General features: G+C 37.2%; 1 protein-coding gene across 3 annotated transcripts in view; it reads left to right on the top strand.

Moving 5' to 3' along the window:
- The window catches only part of CSMD3 (CUB and Sushi multiple domains 3), a 611,954-nt gene that overhangs the window by 340,882 nt on the left and 255,601 nt on the right, over positions 1–15,471 (top strand). For all 3 annotated transcript variants that reach the window (XM_061994596.1, XM_061994595.1, XM_061994594.1), the window contains 2 exons: positions 10,628–10,810; positions 11,911–12,237. In XM_061994596.1, coding sequence (XP_061850580.1) covers positions 10,628–10,810; positions 11,911–12,237 — 510 coding nt within the window. The remainder of the gene's footprint in view (positions 1–10,627; positions 10,811–11,910; positions 12,238–15,471) is intronic.

Below are 15,471 nucleotides of genomic sequence, written 5' to 3'. Positions count from 1 at the left end.
TGCTGATGTACTTGAAAAATACCTTATTACTATCCTTATTGTCCCTGGCTAAATTTAATTCTAGAAGGGCTCTGGCCTTCCTAGTTGCACCCCTGCATGCCTGGCAATGTTCCTATACTCTTCCCAAGAAGCCAGCCCCTGTTTCCACCTCTCATAGATGGCTGCTTTCTGCCTGAGTTGTCCCAGCAGATCCTTGCTCTTTGCCTCTGCCTGTACTGCTGGACACTGTCCTCAGGAGCCCCAGACAGTCAGGTTAAAAGAGAAGCTTTGTTTGGTTGGTGAGGACTGGATTAAGGATCAGTCGAGCAGCCTGGATGTACATAAATCCATGGGCCCCAATGAGATGCACCCACGGGGACTGAGGGAGCTGGCAGAAGTCATTCCTAAACCACTCTCCATCATCTTCAATAAGTTGTGGAGAACAGGAGAGGTGCCTGAGGAAAACAAATGTCCCTCCAGTCTTCAAAATAGGCAAGGAGGAGGAGCCAGGTAACTACAGACTGGTCAGCCTCGCCTCCATCCCTGGAAAGGTGATGGAAAATCACCTTTCTTTCTTTCTCCAGGCATTTGAAGGACATTTGGAGCAGTCAATGTGGTTTTACCAAAGGGAAGTCATGTTTGACCAGCCTTTGATAGCCTTTTATGAAGATGTAACCAGGTGGATAGATTGTGGTAGTGCAGTGAATGTGGTTTATCTTGATTTCAGTAAAGCATTTGACACTGTCTCTCACAGCATCCTTGCGGCAAAACTGGGAAAGTATGGACTGGATGATCAGGTAGTGAAGTGGATTGTTAACTGGTTGAAGGGAAGATGGCAGAGAGTTGTGATTAATGGGGCAGGGTCTAGTTGGAGACCTGAATCTAGTGGAGTCCTTCAGAGGTCAGTGCTGGGAGCAGTACTGTTCAATATATTCATTAATGACCTTGATGAGGAAACAGAGGGCACTGTCAGCCAGTTTGCTGATGATACTAAACTGGGGGGAATGGCTGACACACCAAAAGGCTGTGCTGCCATTCAAGGAGACCTGGACAATCTGATGAGTTACATGGGGAGAAATCTAATGAAATCAGAGTCTTGCATCTGGGAAAGAATAAACCGATGTACCAGTACAGACAGAGGAATGAACTCTTAGAGAGTAGTGTAGGGGAAAGGGACCTGGGGGTGCTGGTGGACAGCAGGATGAGCATGAACCAGAAATGTGCTCTTGTGGCCAAGAAGGCCAATGGCATCCTGGGGTGTTTTAGAAGAGCTGTGGTTAGTAGGTCGAGAGATGTTCTCGCCCCTCTGCTCTGCCCTCTTGAGACCACACTGGGCCCCTCAGTTCCAGAAGGACAGGGTGTTGCTGGAGAGAGTTCAGCGCAGGGCCACCAAGATGTTGAAGGGAGTGGAACATCTCCCTTATGATGAAAGTCTGAAGGAGCTGGAGCTCTTTAGCTTGGGGGAGTCTGAGGGGTGATCTAATTAATGATTACACATACATAAAGGGCAGGTGTCAGGAAGATGGAGCCAGGCTTCAGAGGATTTAAATGTTAAGTACACAAAATTGTCCTTTATGTTCTTGAGAGTCTTTGTACATTGAAATGTATTTATATGTTCCACCTTCCCTGTTCTTTTTAAGATCTTTTTTTTTCTACTTTTTATACTCTGCTCCTCTGTATGGCAGTTATGATGTCATGATGTCAATGTCTAGTTAGTCAGATTTGAGCTTCAGATATAATTTATAAAGTTTCTGGCCTTCCAGACCATTAATAGTCCTTTTAATTACCTTTGAATAATGTATCTCTTGTATTATCTGAAAGATTTTTATTTTTCTTTTATTTTTATATTGCTGCCTGTACAAAGTAAGATGGGAGAGATCCCTTAAAAGAGTTGCCTGTGTTTGGGAATTTGGGATTTTTTTTTTAGAAGCCAGATAGAACCCAGGAATTTAGCAGACAGACTTTTTCGTTCTTCTTCTGCTACTCTAATTTCATCTGTACATCTCGGTTTGTGCACAATAAACTCAATTTTTTTATTAGTTCAGGAATAAGTCATACAGTGGTTTTATAATGAGTGATTCTTAAAATTTACTCAGTCCCAAAGCATATATTTAAAGATAAAAACATTCTTATATGTTCCTGTAAAATAGAACTCAAAATTATTAACAGGGTAAGCTATTTTTCTGTGGATTGTAAATACTGCTAAGTATGAAAATAAACCTCGGTATAGAAGCTATTATTTCTTCTGTTTCTTCAATTAAAAAATTTCTTTTTATACTTTTGGCTGAAATTAGACTTAATGTCCCAGTAGTAGATATTAAGATGGACTTTTGAACCCAAATAAATATTGGGAAATACCATCAAGGCAATACTTGTTAGAATGTTATAGAAAAGACATTTAAAACTTAGCAAATTGTTTTGTGCTACCAGAATTTTTCAAGTATCCTGAAGTCTTGTGTCTGTGAATTTTAATATGTGTTTTACAGGTTTGTTGAAAAAATACCATCCTGAATAAAATTCTAAAGGCAATTCTGTAAGAAGAGAGATACAACTTATAATTGAGCGTATTTGAGCATTTTTGTTTATTTTTTGAACCACTGCTGTGGTGTTTTAATTTGTATGTACAACTGTCTTCTTTATTTTCAAAATATATGTACTTGAGCCCCAGTTTTTGTGAATGTTTACATGAATGACAAGTCCTGTGGTGCTATTAAAATGCTTGTGAAGATAGAGTTCTACAGAACAGTTCATTTTCTAAATCTAAATTAACAGAGTAACTTATTTTATTGTAGGTGCAGCTATGTAAAGCCCCACAGGGCTCATTCATTAGCTAGGCCAGCTTATTCCTGACTGACTAGTAAATACCTCCACTTTAAAAGACAGAGTATGACACTGAATAGAGAAAGAAGGAAGTGTGTATATTTATAAAGTCTGTAAGTACCTACAGTACATAACAGAATATAATTATGAAGTATGCTTATAGCAAAAAAGTTAGAGAAATTATACAATAAAAATGATGCAGATATAATGTCCCTATGAAAAATATATTGTTATGAAGAATGACTGTAACTTTTTTTTCCCCTTAAACTAGAAATGTTGAGCACTTGTGATATACCTAAAACATTCCTTTCAGTGATGGCTGCCGTTGCTTTCCACTGCATTCTGGGAGAAACTTAATCTGATTTTCCATAAGTGACCGTACCCTCATTACTCTAGCTCAATTACAAACTGTTAACATTCTAGCTCATCACTTTATGTGATTAGGAAATGAGAAGTACTGTGATAGTTGGCACAACTCAGAAAGGGTGCAGAGGGTTATCATTGCTGACATAGCTGGAAAAGAACTGCTACTTATGTTACAGATCTTTTTTTCCCTTAGAATTTTGCTTACCGACTCTATATCCTTGGATGAATGTTCTGTATAACACATGCATTAAATCTCTTGTGAATTCATACAAGAGCAAGGCCTGACTGTGTGTGTAAATTGTCCTGCCCTCATTTCCTTTTCTTTGCCTACCTATGTCTTCTGTAAGGGGAATAGGAGAAGGATACCCAAGAGCACAAAGAAGGTGCTGCAGCACACTCTAAAGGAGTCTGTCGCTTGGGGCAGTTATGCATAGGTGGGGCTCCTGTGGAGTGAACTTTCCCCTGGTTTTGATATGAACATCATTCCTGTCTGGTTGTATTTGAACTCAATGTAAGAATCATGCATCATTCCATATTCTCAATTTTTCTTTTTGCTAGAAAAATAGCCACACTGCAGGTAAGGAGGGCTAGCCTTTCTTTTCTATATTTTAGGAAAACAAATGAAAAAAAAAAAATAAAGCTTCTTGTGATCTGAATTGAAGCTAAATAAATTACATTAGTTGTTCTGAGTAAGAATAATGGTTAAGATGGAAACTCTTTTATATATTCCAGGACTTGGAACCTGTAGATAAAGATCTGACAAAATTAAACAAGGGTATTGAGAACTTTAAAAATATAACTGAAAATTGTATGATATTGGGTACTTTGTTCTTTTGAAAAAGAACTTCCTTTGTTTATAAAAATATTCACGTTTTAACAGTTAATAGACAAATCTGTTTCCTTTATTTGAAGATACATATAAACAGAGATACATATACAACAGCCAGCTTTATCCTTTTTTTTAATTACATACAGAAACAGTTTCTTTTTACATTCTAGTTTTTACTTAATACAGTATGCTTTGTTGCAACAATTAAAATTCATTTTACTGATAACAATGCAAATCTAGTTGTGTCATGTGTCTATTAATATGATCAGTGGAAAAAAAAATGGGCATTATTGTGAAATGCTGTTAAAGTAAAGAGTGGTTGGTCTTTGCCTGGTATTTCTCTGAGGTACTGTAGATTTTGAATCTCTGCTGCTGCTGCTGATGACAGGTCTTCAGAATTGTATCTTTCCATTGTGCACCAGTTATCCTTTTTCTTTCAAAATTGTTTTACCTTTAAAGGATCACATTCTTTTCCCTTGAGTTACAGGAGGGAAAAGATACACAAGTTACCTCTTCAAGCCCTAAGTCCAGTGTCACTCTGTCAAAATGTGTTTGTATAGTAAGTGGACGTTTCCCCAAGGCCCCATTTAGTCATCTCCGGAGTGTGTCTGTCCTTCATAAAGACAGAGGATAAGAGAAAAAGAACATTCCTGTCTTCGTATCCCTATACTGGTAGCTATTGTAGCTTTGAGCTCTCCCTTCTGTGTATCACTCATTGGAAATCTACAGAATCCTCCAGTGAGATAACACAAAAACAGAAAAAGGATATTTTAAACCAAAGTAAGATACCAGCCTTAATTTTCTTTCCATTTTTATTTTGTTTTTCCCTTAATTGGATCTATCTAACTAATCTATCTAACTAAAGAAAGTTAAGTCTTTAACATCACCAAAAATCTTGACTCTTTTTACTGTTACTGTCCCACTGTGTAACATAATTTCTGAAAATAAAACTAATGATTTTGTCCCCTCTAAAAAACTGTAAACCTCAAAAGATTATGCCTAATTAATTATTAATACGTTTACCAAAATGTATTTATGCTCAGAGATATTTCTCTTTTTTTTATAAGACTATAGAGAAAGAAAGGACTATCCAATGAAAATTATATTAGCATAAGTGCTTTTTATTCTTAGGCACAAATAGCAGCACTTATCTTCTAGATCCCAGACTTCTAAGTCAGTGGTAGTGAAACAAAAAATCTGTCATGACTGCCTCTTATTTTAGAAAACATGAACTTCAAATCTCAAAAAGCAGAATAAATCATAACAGAGAACATAAATCGAAATGTAAAAAATATGAGATACTGAAAGAGTAAAATACAAAAATATGTTTAAAAAGATTTTTTCCTAAAAAAGTAGTCATATAGAATAAACTTCGTTCAAATGCTTATCTTTTGCAATATCCCATAGAAATAGTCTTTCCATTATAATATACTCTATAACAACTTCTGTTATGAACTGAAATTTTGTTACAAATGTGCAGTATATGAAATAATCTATTCTAATTAGTGTCATTTTTAATGAAACTAAAAGTGGTGGACTCTTAGAGAGACCTGGGAGTTCTGGTTGATAATGAACTAACCATGAGCCAGCAATTTGCCCTTGTGGCCAAGAAGACCTATGGCATCCTGGGATGCATCAAGAAGAGTGTGGCCAGCAGGCCGAGGGAGGCTGTCCTCCACCTCTGCCCTGGTAAGACTTCATCTGGAGTCCTGTGTCTAGTTTTGGGCTCTCCAGGTCAAGAGGGACTGGGAACTTCAAGATAGAGTCCAGCACAGGGCCACTAAGATGATCAAGGGACTGGAGCAACTTCTTTATGAGGAAAAATTGTGGAATCTGGGACTGTTCAGCCTAGAGAAGAGGAGACTGTGGGGGGATCTCATTAATACTTACAAGTATTTGAAAGGTGTATGTCAAGAGAATGGGGTGACACTTTTTTTCTGTAGTGTCCAGTGGTAGGACTGGGGATAATGGACAAAAGTTGCAACAGAAAAAGCTCCATTTAAACTTCAGGAAAAAATATTGTAAAGGTGAGAAAGCACTAGCACAGGCTGCCTGGGGAGAATGTGGAGTCTCTGTGGAGGTTTTCAAAACCTACCTGGATACGTTCCTCAGTATCTTGATCTAGATGAATCTGATTTAGCAGAGGGATTGGACTAGGTAATCTTCCAACCCTACCATTCTGTGATTCTGTGGCTCACACAAAACTTTTCCGGTAGGAATTCAAGCTATATTCCAGGAAGATAGTCCACAATACCTATTTTATTTCACTGTTTGATGGTTCATGCTCAAGTTTCCATTTTTCTATTACATTTAAATCTTTAATTCTGACAGTAGTTGAGTTGTTTGAAAACTTACTGCATCATCTGCTAACCTTAAACAAGCATAAAAATCTATTTTTATAGATAGAATAGAAATTTTGAAGATGAAATATTTGCAACGAGGGTCTAGTCCAAGTTTATCAAGAAAGGGGACTTTGTCAGGCTCTGAGTCTGAGAGTGGTAGAACCAGCAGTAAAAAATTTGAATATTATTAAGTTTTTCCCTCTGATTGAGTTCAAATAGAAATGAAATAGTGGTCTTTCCTAAAATTATGTAATTTTAAATGTGATTATCTGACAAAAGCCCAGTAAGCAGTATTGTTTTTTTCTTGTCTATTTGAAAGGAAATTTGTTAATATTCTCTAAAAAATCTGAAAACTACTTGTACTTTTTTCACTTCAGTCCAAAAAAAAGCTCCAACATTTCTGCTCTTAAGGAGAATAACAAAAATATTCTATTATGAATTCAGAAATGAACTGATGCTAATATAAGATTTACAGAGTATAAAAGCAGTGTAAGCAAGGCATGAAGGAGAGATTAAAGTAATAAAGGAAAGATTTGCAGTCAGTGTACGTGGGTATGAATAGGATTTTGAGATGGTTTATTTCATTTGAAACTGTGTAGTGGTTTTGTCTGGGCACGGTTTTGATAGCTGAGGAGCTACAGGGGTGGATTCTTTAAGCACAGAGCTGCCGGAAACTTCCCCTGTAGCTGATATGACCAGTGCCAGTCAATTCTAAGATGAGCCTGCTGCTGACCAAGGCCAGGCCAGTTAGTGATTGAGGTAACATCTCTGTGAATAATGTATTTGTGAAAGGGAGGAAGGTGCTGCGCAGTTACTAAACTGCAGCAGCTGCATAAGGGACATCTACGCAGACACCAAGGACAGTGGAGAAGGAGAGTAAGGAGGTGCCCAGGCACTGGAATACAGATTCCCCTGTGAGCTGTGGTGAAGAACATGGTGAGGCAGGCTGCCTAAATGCAGCCCATGGAGGTCCACAAGGGAGCAAACATCCACTTGCAGAACATGGAGGACCCCACACCGGCGCAGGTGGGTGCCCAAGTGAGGCTGTGGCTCTGTGAGAAGCCCACACTGGAGCAAGGTCCCGGCAGGACCTAGGAGCCTGTGAGGAGAGAGTTGCTCACACCAGAGCAGGTTTACTGTTAGGACTTGTGATCCTGTGAAGGGACTCATGCTGGAGCAGGTCATTCCTGAAGGACTGTTCTCCCTGTGGATGACTTCACATGTGTGAAGAGTCGTGCCCATGGGAAGGACCCATGTTGGAGAAATTCATGAAGGATTTTTCCCAAGGGATAGGACTCCATACTATAGCAGTGGGAAGTGTGAAGAGGCTTCTCGCTGAGAAGAAGCGGCAGTAAAGTCCATCTGTTATGAACTGACCGTAACCCCCATCCCCTGTACCACTCGGGGGGAAGGAAGGAGAGTCTCAGGAAGAAGGAGGGGTATGGGGAGCTGTTTTGGGGTTCGGCATTTCTTTCTCATCTGCCTTCTCTGTTCTGATAGTTCATTAATAAATCAAACCATTTCTCCCCAAGTTGACTCTGTTTTGCCCGTGATGCTAATTGCTGAGTGATCTCCCTGTCCTTATTTCAATTTACAAACCTCTCATTATACTTCTTTCTCAGTTGTTCCATTTAGGAGTGGGAGTGATAGAATGACTTGGTGGGCATTTGGCACCCAGCCAGGGCTAAACTATCATAACTTTCATTCAAACAATATTTTGTTCAACTTAATTCTGTTTATGAAAGCAAATGAAATATAAGCCTATGGATGTAAACTCTCAAATGCAACAATCACGTAGCATAAAGAAAAATAGGATTTTTTTTCCCGACTATCACCTGTAGACAATTATACTCAAGAATTTTCCTGAAAACCAAGTCAGTTCCTTTAATTCTTTCTAATAGGGATATCTGACAGAAAACAAGATAAGCAAGCGCACTGCATGAACTTTGCTCAGCTATATTCAAATTTGACAAAAAGCATGGAAACTCTTAGTATTTAGGATAAAATCACAAGTAGAGAAAGCCATTGGCATACCAGCTACAGCAGAATAATAGCCTCAAAAAAGAAAAAATATAAATCGGTGGGAATACATTTACTGTCTATCATATATTCTATGAGTAAACTACATTGTTACTTGATGTCATCCCTTGTTTAAGATCTAATTTGTAGAATATATATATTTATGATATCTATATATATGTGTAGAATATAATTGTACTTGTGAAGTGACTTAGATAATTAGCATATTATTAGTCTTACAGGACAGCCTAGGAAAATTCTGTATTTGTTTGGCAGTTAGAAACTTGAGTGGTTCTGTAGGTTTGACATTAAATCTCATTGACATGGATGACTGAAGGAGTCAGTATGTGTCTTTTTGGGGATATCTTACATTGTTTCTCCAGGACAACTTCAACTTGCTGTTTTCTGGGGAGGGTTTGAATCTCATTTTTTGTTTGGTTTTTTTTTAATTACAAATAATAATCTTCTTTTCCTTGAACTTTTTCGGCAAATGCAAATAAAACAGTAAGAAATGCTGATAGTTGTGCTCTTTGTTAGATGGTTTGGTTTAGTTGATTTTGTTTTTTCTTTAATTAAACAGAATAATAAATCCTTTAAGATCTCTTTTAAGTCGTTTTTCTAAAAAAAAACCCAAACTTTAACTCGTTTTCATATCCTTGTTGAAATGGAATATTCTATATTTACTTTTTCTTATATTTCAATTGTATTCAAGAGCATCAATAGCTGAAAGCTTTGAGAAGTGAAGTGTATATTGCTGACATTATGACCCTAGAAAAGCTGAGTAAAAATGAAAACACTTGCCATTTATTTTGGGTTTTTTTCTCATAGTCAAACTTTCAAATGTGAAAATAATAATAAAAAAGTAAGACCTTTAAAGAGAAATTTTCAAACTATGGTTTAGGGAAATGCTTCACTATTATTATTACATATGAAAATTTCATTTTAGTTTAAGGTTTTTGTTCTTTTTATAGTTATCTCTTGAAATAAGTTTTTGATAATTGAGTTAGAAAAAGAAAAAATATTTAGAGCTGCATTTTAATTACCTCTGTACCATAATTCTAGTATTTGTAGGTGTTGAATGCATTCCTAAGTTTTGTACCTTGAGCACAAAATTTTCTTTACAAGTTTCTAAGACATAACAGACTGCATCCAAGCATGCTGATAGAGCTGGTTAATCTCCTTGCAAGGTTACTTTCTATCATCTTTGACATTTTTTCAAGCTTAGGAAAAGTTCCCAAAGACTGGAAAAAAGTTACATCATCTTCAACAAAAATCAAAAGCCTAATCTGTAGAACTGCAGACTGATGTCACTGTTTAACCTCCTTGTCAATGACATAGACAGTGGGATTGAGTGCACCCTCAGCATATTTGCTGATGCCACCAAGCTGTGTGGTGTGGTTGACACACTGAAAGGAAGGGATACCATCCAGAGGGCTGTTGACAGGCTTGAGAGATGAGCCTGAACAAACCTCATGAAGGTCAACAAGGCCAAGTGCGAGGTCCTGCACCTGGGTTGAGGCAATTCGAAGCAAAAATATAGGCAGGCAATGAGTGGATTGAGAGCAGCCCTGAGAACACCCTGGGGGTGTTGGTGGATGAAAAACTGAATATGTCCTGTCAATGTGCTCTCACTGCCAGAAAACAGATCCCATTCAGGCCTGTAGCAAAAGAAGCATGGCCAGCTGGTTGAGGGAGGTGATTTTTCCTCTTTATTCTATTTAGAGAAGTTGTTTTTGCATGTGTGTACATAATATGTATGTAAATGTGTACATATTTCTATATATACTTCTGTATGTATGTGTAGCCTCCTTTTGAATTTGTGCAATTCTTTTTGTGTCACTACTCCCTTTTCTTGCTATCAATTTAAGTTCATCAATTTAAACCTGTATTGGAAAATCAACATTGTTTACACAGATGGATGCTGACATCTTTTGCTAATTTTAAGCACTCATGCACTATAAGTGATATTTTACTTAATATTATTTTTGCCTAAAATTTTAGAAAATAAAAAAGTAAGAATCGCTCTCCTTTTAGTTTCAAGTACCCTATTAACACAAAGAGCTCCAATTTTTCTAAGATATTCTCGTGGAGTTTCCTCCTTTAAGAAGCTGGATCATAGAATCAAACTCAGTGACACGTTTCAGCAACTATTGTTATGTAGATGGTTTTCATTTGCTTATAAAAATGTATCATTATTTTCTAGATGTAAGCATATGCCCATAGGGAATTTGTTTTATTATTAGGGAAATAAATTCTGCATTTATTTCAACAGAGATTGAAAAGGAAAGCTGTGGAGATCCTGGAACACCATTGTATGGTATCAGAGAAGGAGATGGATTTTCTAACCGTGATGTTTTAAGATTTGAGTGTCAGTTTGGATTTGAATTAATTGGAGAGAAATCTATCGTTTGCCAAGAAAACAACCAGTGGTCTGCAAACATACCAATCTGCATTTGTATGTACCAAATATTTTTTTAATTATTGTTAATACATAGCATTGTGACAAATTTTTCCTTATATATGATAATTTATGTGGTTGATTGCAGATTTAGCACAATGCAATTAATTCTGCTGACAGGGTGAATTTACTTTTGAACAGTGGTGGATTTGCCTATTGATTACGCTCAAAACAGATTCTAGAACTTCTAAAATATTTTCTTCTTTTATTACCAAGTATTAAAGCAGTTGTCTTCATGGGATTTGATACAATATTTTATTACTGCTTTTGTTGAGTATTCTGTCGATTTTACATGTATGACACCCTTTTTATAGATGCATTTATAAATTAATATATTTCCTTAGATGAGAAGTTTATGAATTGTAATCAAACGTTTAAATTATTTACATTTTTCCCCATGTGTTATGTATGAATATCTTTTAGCACTTAAATGATTATAGAAATTTAGAGCTCTCTTCAAGTTACATTATACTGCGTAAGACTAATGTTATATATTTGTGGCAACATCTTTCGTAACTCGTTCACTAAAATAGTACAGATCAAATATATTTGGAGTGCAATCACTTGCTTTTGTCACTGCAACTCAATTTTCTATGCCTGAATGGAAATGATGGAATATAAAATATTATCCTGATAACAGCAAAACAATTCTGTTGTCTCTTTGAGAGTAGTTAATTTCTCGTGTTTCTGTGTGAACAACAAATGATAAGGGTGCTATTGACTTTCTGCCTCTTTAATGTGCTCAGTGAGAAATCTACTCATCTGAACAGTTCCCTAAAGGAGAGCATAAGTGGTGACAAGTGATTAAGGATTGTTGAACATGGGTACATTGTAAGACAGCTGTGGGCTTCCAATGCAACAAGGATGATATTGTTACTTTGGGGTGCTGCTTGGGAGGCAGTTTCACCGAGGGGAATGGAATAAGAAGATAAAAAAATAAGACAACCATCTTTCTGGCTTCACAGATCATAAGAAGTATTGAATAACTCAAAGTAATCAGCAAGTTTAAGGATCTCTTACAAAAATGTAGTAATAAAATAAATCTTTATTGTAATGTTTTTTCTATTACCTAATTTATTTCTCTCTTTTTTTGGTAGTTCCTTGCCTTTCAAATTTTACTGCACCAATGGGAACAGTGCTTTCACCTGATTATCCAGAGGGATATGGGAATAATTTAAACTGTATCTGGACAATAATTTCAGACCCTGGGAGCCGAATCCACCTCTCTTTTAATGACTTTGACTTGGAATCTCAGTTTGACTTTCTTGCAGTTAAAGATGGTGACTCTCCAGATTCCCCCATAATAGGAACATTTACTGGTGCTGAAGTTCCTTCCCATCTTACCAGTAACGGTCATATTTTGCGTCTGGAATTTCAAGCTGATCATTCAATGTCGGGACGTGGATTTAACATCACTTATAACAGTGAGTAATAGGACATTTTTTTGTATTTGTCTGTTTTGGTTTTTAGAATATCATTTCGGAGATATTTATAAGTATGCGAAAATAACGTTATGGTAATACACCTTGAAATGTATCCTATATAGCTACGGATTCCTAATTAAGGTGTTTAGATTGTTACTTTTCAGATACAGTGTTTGCACTGAAAATATGTGTGTACTTACCATTCACAGCATTAGCAAACATTATATTAGGAGTGTCTAGAAGACTGACAAATCAGACCAGTTTCAAATTGTAAAGCAGAACTTTACTAAGTTTACTAACAACACACTTTGTGCTGCTGGTTAAATCTTCATAATGTTAGTAACCTTTATTACATGTACAAGACTGCTGCTCTTGAACACTCACATACTGTTTTAGTTGTATATAAAATCCTGGTGCTGATGACTGCAGTCCATGCTAGCTCTTAGTCACTGCAGGTGACATGGCCAGCTGTAGCACATGTATAAACAGAGAAGTCAAACCACAATAGACTTGCCTTATTTTTCTTTGTTTTGCATTTCTTATGGCTGATAATTTTAAGTTATTTTTTCTGCTCCCAGAAAAGGAGGACTATTCTCTTTGTGCCATTTACTTTGTTCTTTTTTTGTCCTGACAGTCATCCTGACAGGAGAATGTCACTTACTGTCACTTGTGCTTCTGTTGCCTTTTTTGTAGAATCATAGAATCATTTCAGCTGGAAGAGACCCTTAAGATCATCAAGTTCAGCCTTTGTCCTAACTCTATCAACCACTAGACTATTTGCCTAAGTGCAACATCCAACCATCGCTTAAACACTTCCAGGGATGGTGACTCCACCTTCCCGGGCAGCCCATTCCAATGCCAGACAACCCTTTCAGTAAAGAAATTCCTCCTAATATCCATCCTGAACCTCCCATGGCACAACTTGAGACCATTTCCTCTTGTTCTATTGCTTGTAACTAGGGAAAACAGACCAACCCCTGCCTCCCTACAAATTCCTTTCTGTTAGATGTAGAGAGATGAAAAGGTCTCCCCTGAGCCGTCTTTTCTCCAGGCTAAACAGCTCCAGATCCCTCAGCCATTCTTCATGAGTTGTGCTCCAAATCCTTTACTGCCTTGGTAGCTCCTCTGGATCCTCTTCAGCACCTCAATGTCCATCTTGTAGAGAGGAGCCCAAAACTGGACACAGCATTTAAGATACAGCCTCAAATAAGCCAAGTACAGGGGAATGATCACCTCCCAGCTCCAGCTGACAACACTATTCCTGATACAGGCCAGGATGCCTCTGGCCTTCTTGGCCACCTGGCTACACTGCTGGCTTATGTTCAGATGACTGTTTAAGCCTTCTTTTTGTTTTTTTTGCCCTGGAATTATATGAGCTTCATTTTACATCTTGTCTTCCAGCTCAGGGGGCTGGGTACCCTGAGAACAACTGGTCTTACTATTAAAGATTGGGGGAAAGAAGTACATCAGCCTTTTCCTCATCCTTTGTCACTTTTTTTCCCCAACACTCAATGAAAGATGGAGCTTCTCCTTAGTCCTCCTTTGGTTGTTGATGTATTTATAGACACATTTTTTGTATTGTCTTGTACAGCAGCAGCCAGATTAAGTTCTAGTTGGGCTGTGACCCTTTTAATATTCTGCCTGTGTTACCTCATGAAATCCTTGTAGTCCTCCTAAATGGCCTGTCCTTTCTTCCAAAGGTATGTCTTGGTTTTATCTGGGGTAGATTTGTCTTCCTAATGACTGGTACAGTGTTGTGTTTTGGATTAAGTGTGAGAGTATGCTGATAACACATTGATGTTTTGGTTGTTTCTAATTAGTGCTTGTGTCAAGGACTTTTCAGTTTCCCAGACTTTGCCAGCAAACAGGTATACAAGAAGCTGGAAGGAAGCATATCCAGAATAGCTGACCTGAACTAGCCAAAGGGATCCTCCATGCAACAGAGCATGCCATGTCCAGTGTTATCTCTAGTGAGCCTGGTTATATCCCTTTTTGCCCTTCAAATCTGGTTTAAAACTCTTTCAACGAGCTTTGTTAACTTCTTTGCAAACATCCTTTTCTGTCTTTGAGACAGATGTACTGTGTTTACTGACAGCAGACTTGACAATATTTAAACTGATACATGATCAAGACTTAAAATTCTGCTGATGATACAAGGCTCTGAGCCAGGTATTGATCTACTGGCTTTTCCTGTTTCTTCCTTCTTCATTCTCTAAAACTGGAAGGGCAGAGAAGAATACTACCTGTGCTCCTGATTTCTTAACCAGTCATCCCAAGGTCCCTGAAGTTCCTTTTGATTGTTCACAGAATTTTTATTGCAACTTCATTGATACCCACTTGAAAAATCAATAATGGATAATAAGTAACCTGAAGACCATACCAGAGTAGGAAGTTTTCACTTCACATCTTGAACCCAGGCCCCAGGGAGGCAGCAGAATTCCCTAAAAAGTGAGTCAGTCTGCATTTTGGTATTTCTGTTCCCTTCAGAAGGGCAGTTTTTACAAAAGATGTAAGCCAATTTAATATTGACAATACCTCCAAGTTAGATTAATCATTGTCCTTATTATTGTTGTTCTCAAATGTCTGATATGACCAGTTGATCTCATTCCTGTCTTTCTTCCTGACGCTGAAGAGTGTAATTCCAAAGACTTACCTGGAATAGGAAGTGAATATCCAACTGTATGACTTGAAGGAATTATATACCCACATCTATCCTGCTCAGAAGATTGTGTTAAATCCTTGACTACATGAAAAAAACGAAACAACTTTATTGTTGAAGATGTTTTATGCTGAATGTAACAAAAAGGATCCATTAAACCAAAGGAGAAATGAGTTTAAGTGAGCTTGTAGTTGAGAGATCCAGACTGAAAATTTTTCTCCAAGGAATGTTAATAATTAATATTATGTTCATAGTATTGCAAAGCATTTTTTCCTCTTTTTTATTGTTTTGTTTTAGTTTGTTAGCCCTTCAGAGAAGTATTTCTTAAGAGTTACTTTTAAGATTGCTGTCTGAATAAGATAAACTGCTACTAGATTATTGTGTAAACATTCTTTTTCTAATATTGTCTTATATTTTATCTCCCAGACTTCTATCTTAGCTGTTGCATCCCCAAAAAATGTCATTACTCACAAAACGTAGAGTGTCAGCGTGATGAAAATGTATTGTCTTCCTTTTGGTTTCTATAGCTACCAGTCATCACTGCAAACTTGGAGCTGGAGCTTGGTATCTTTCTA

The sequence above is a fragment of the Colius striatus genome, chromosome 4, assembly GCF_028858725.1.
Source record: "Colius striatus isolate bColStr4 chromosome 4, bColStr4.1.hap1, whole genome shotgun sequence".
In the NCBI taxonomy this organism is placed as follows: Eukaryota; Metazoa; Chordata; class Aves; order Coliiformes; family Coliidae; genus Colius; species Colius striatus.
This window is presented reverse-complemented; position numbering and strand designations above follow the sequence as displayed.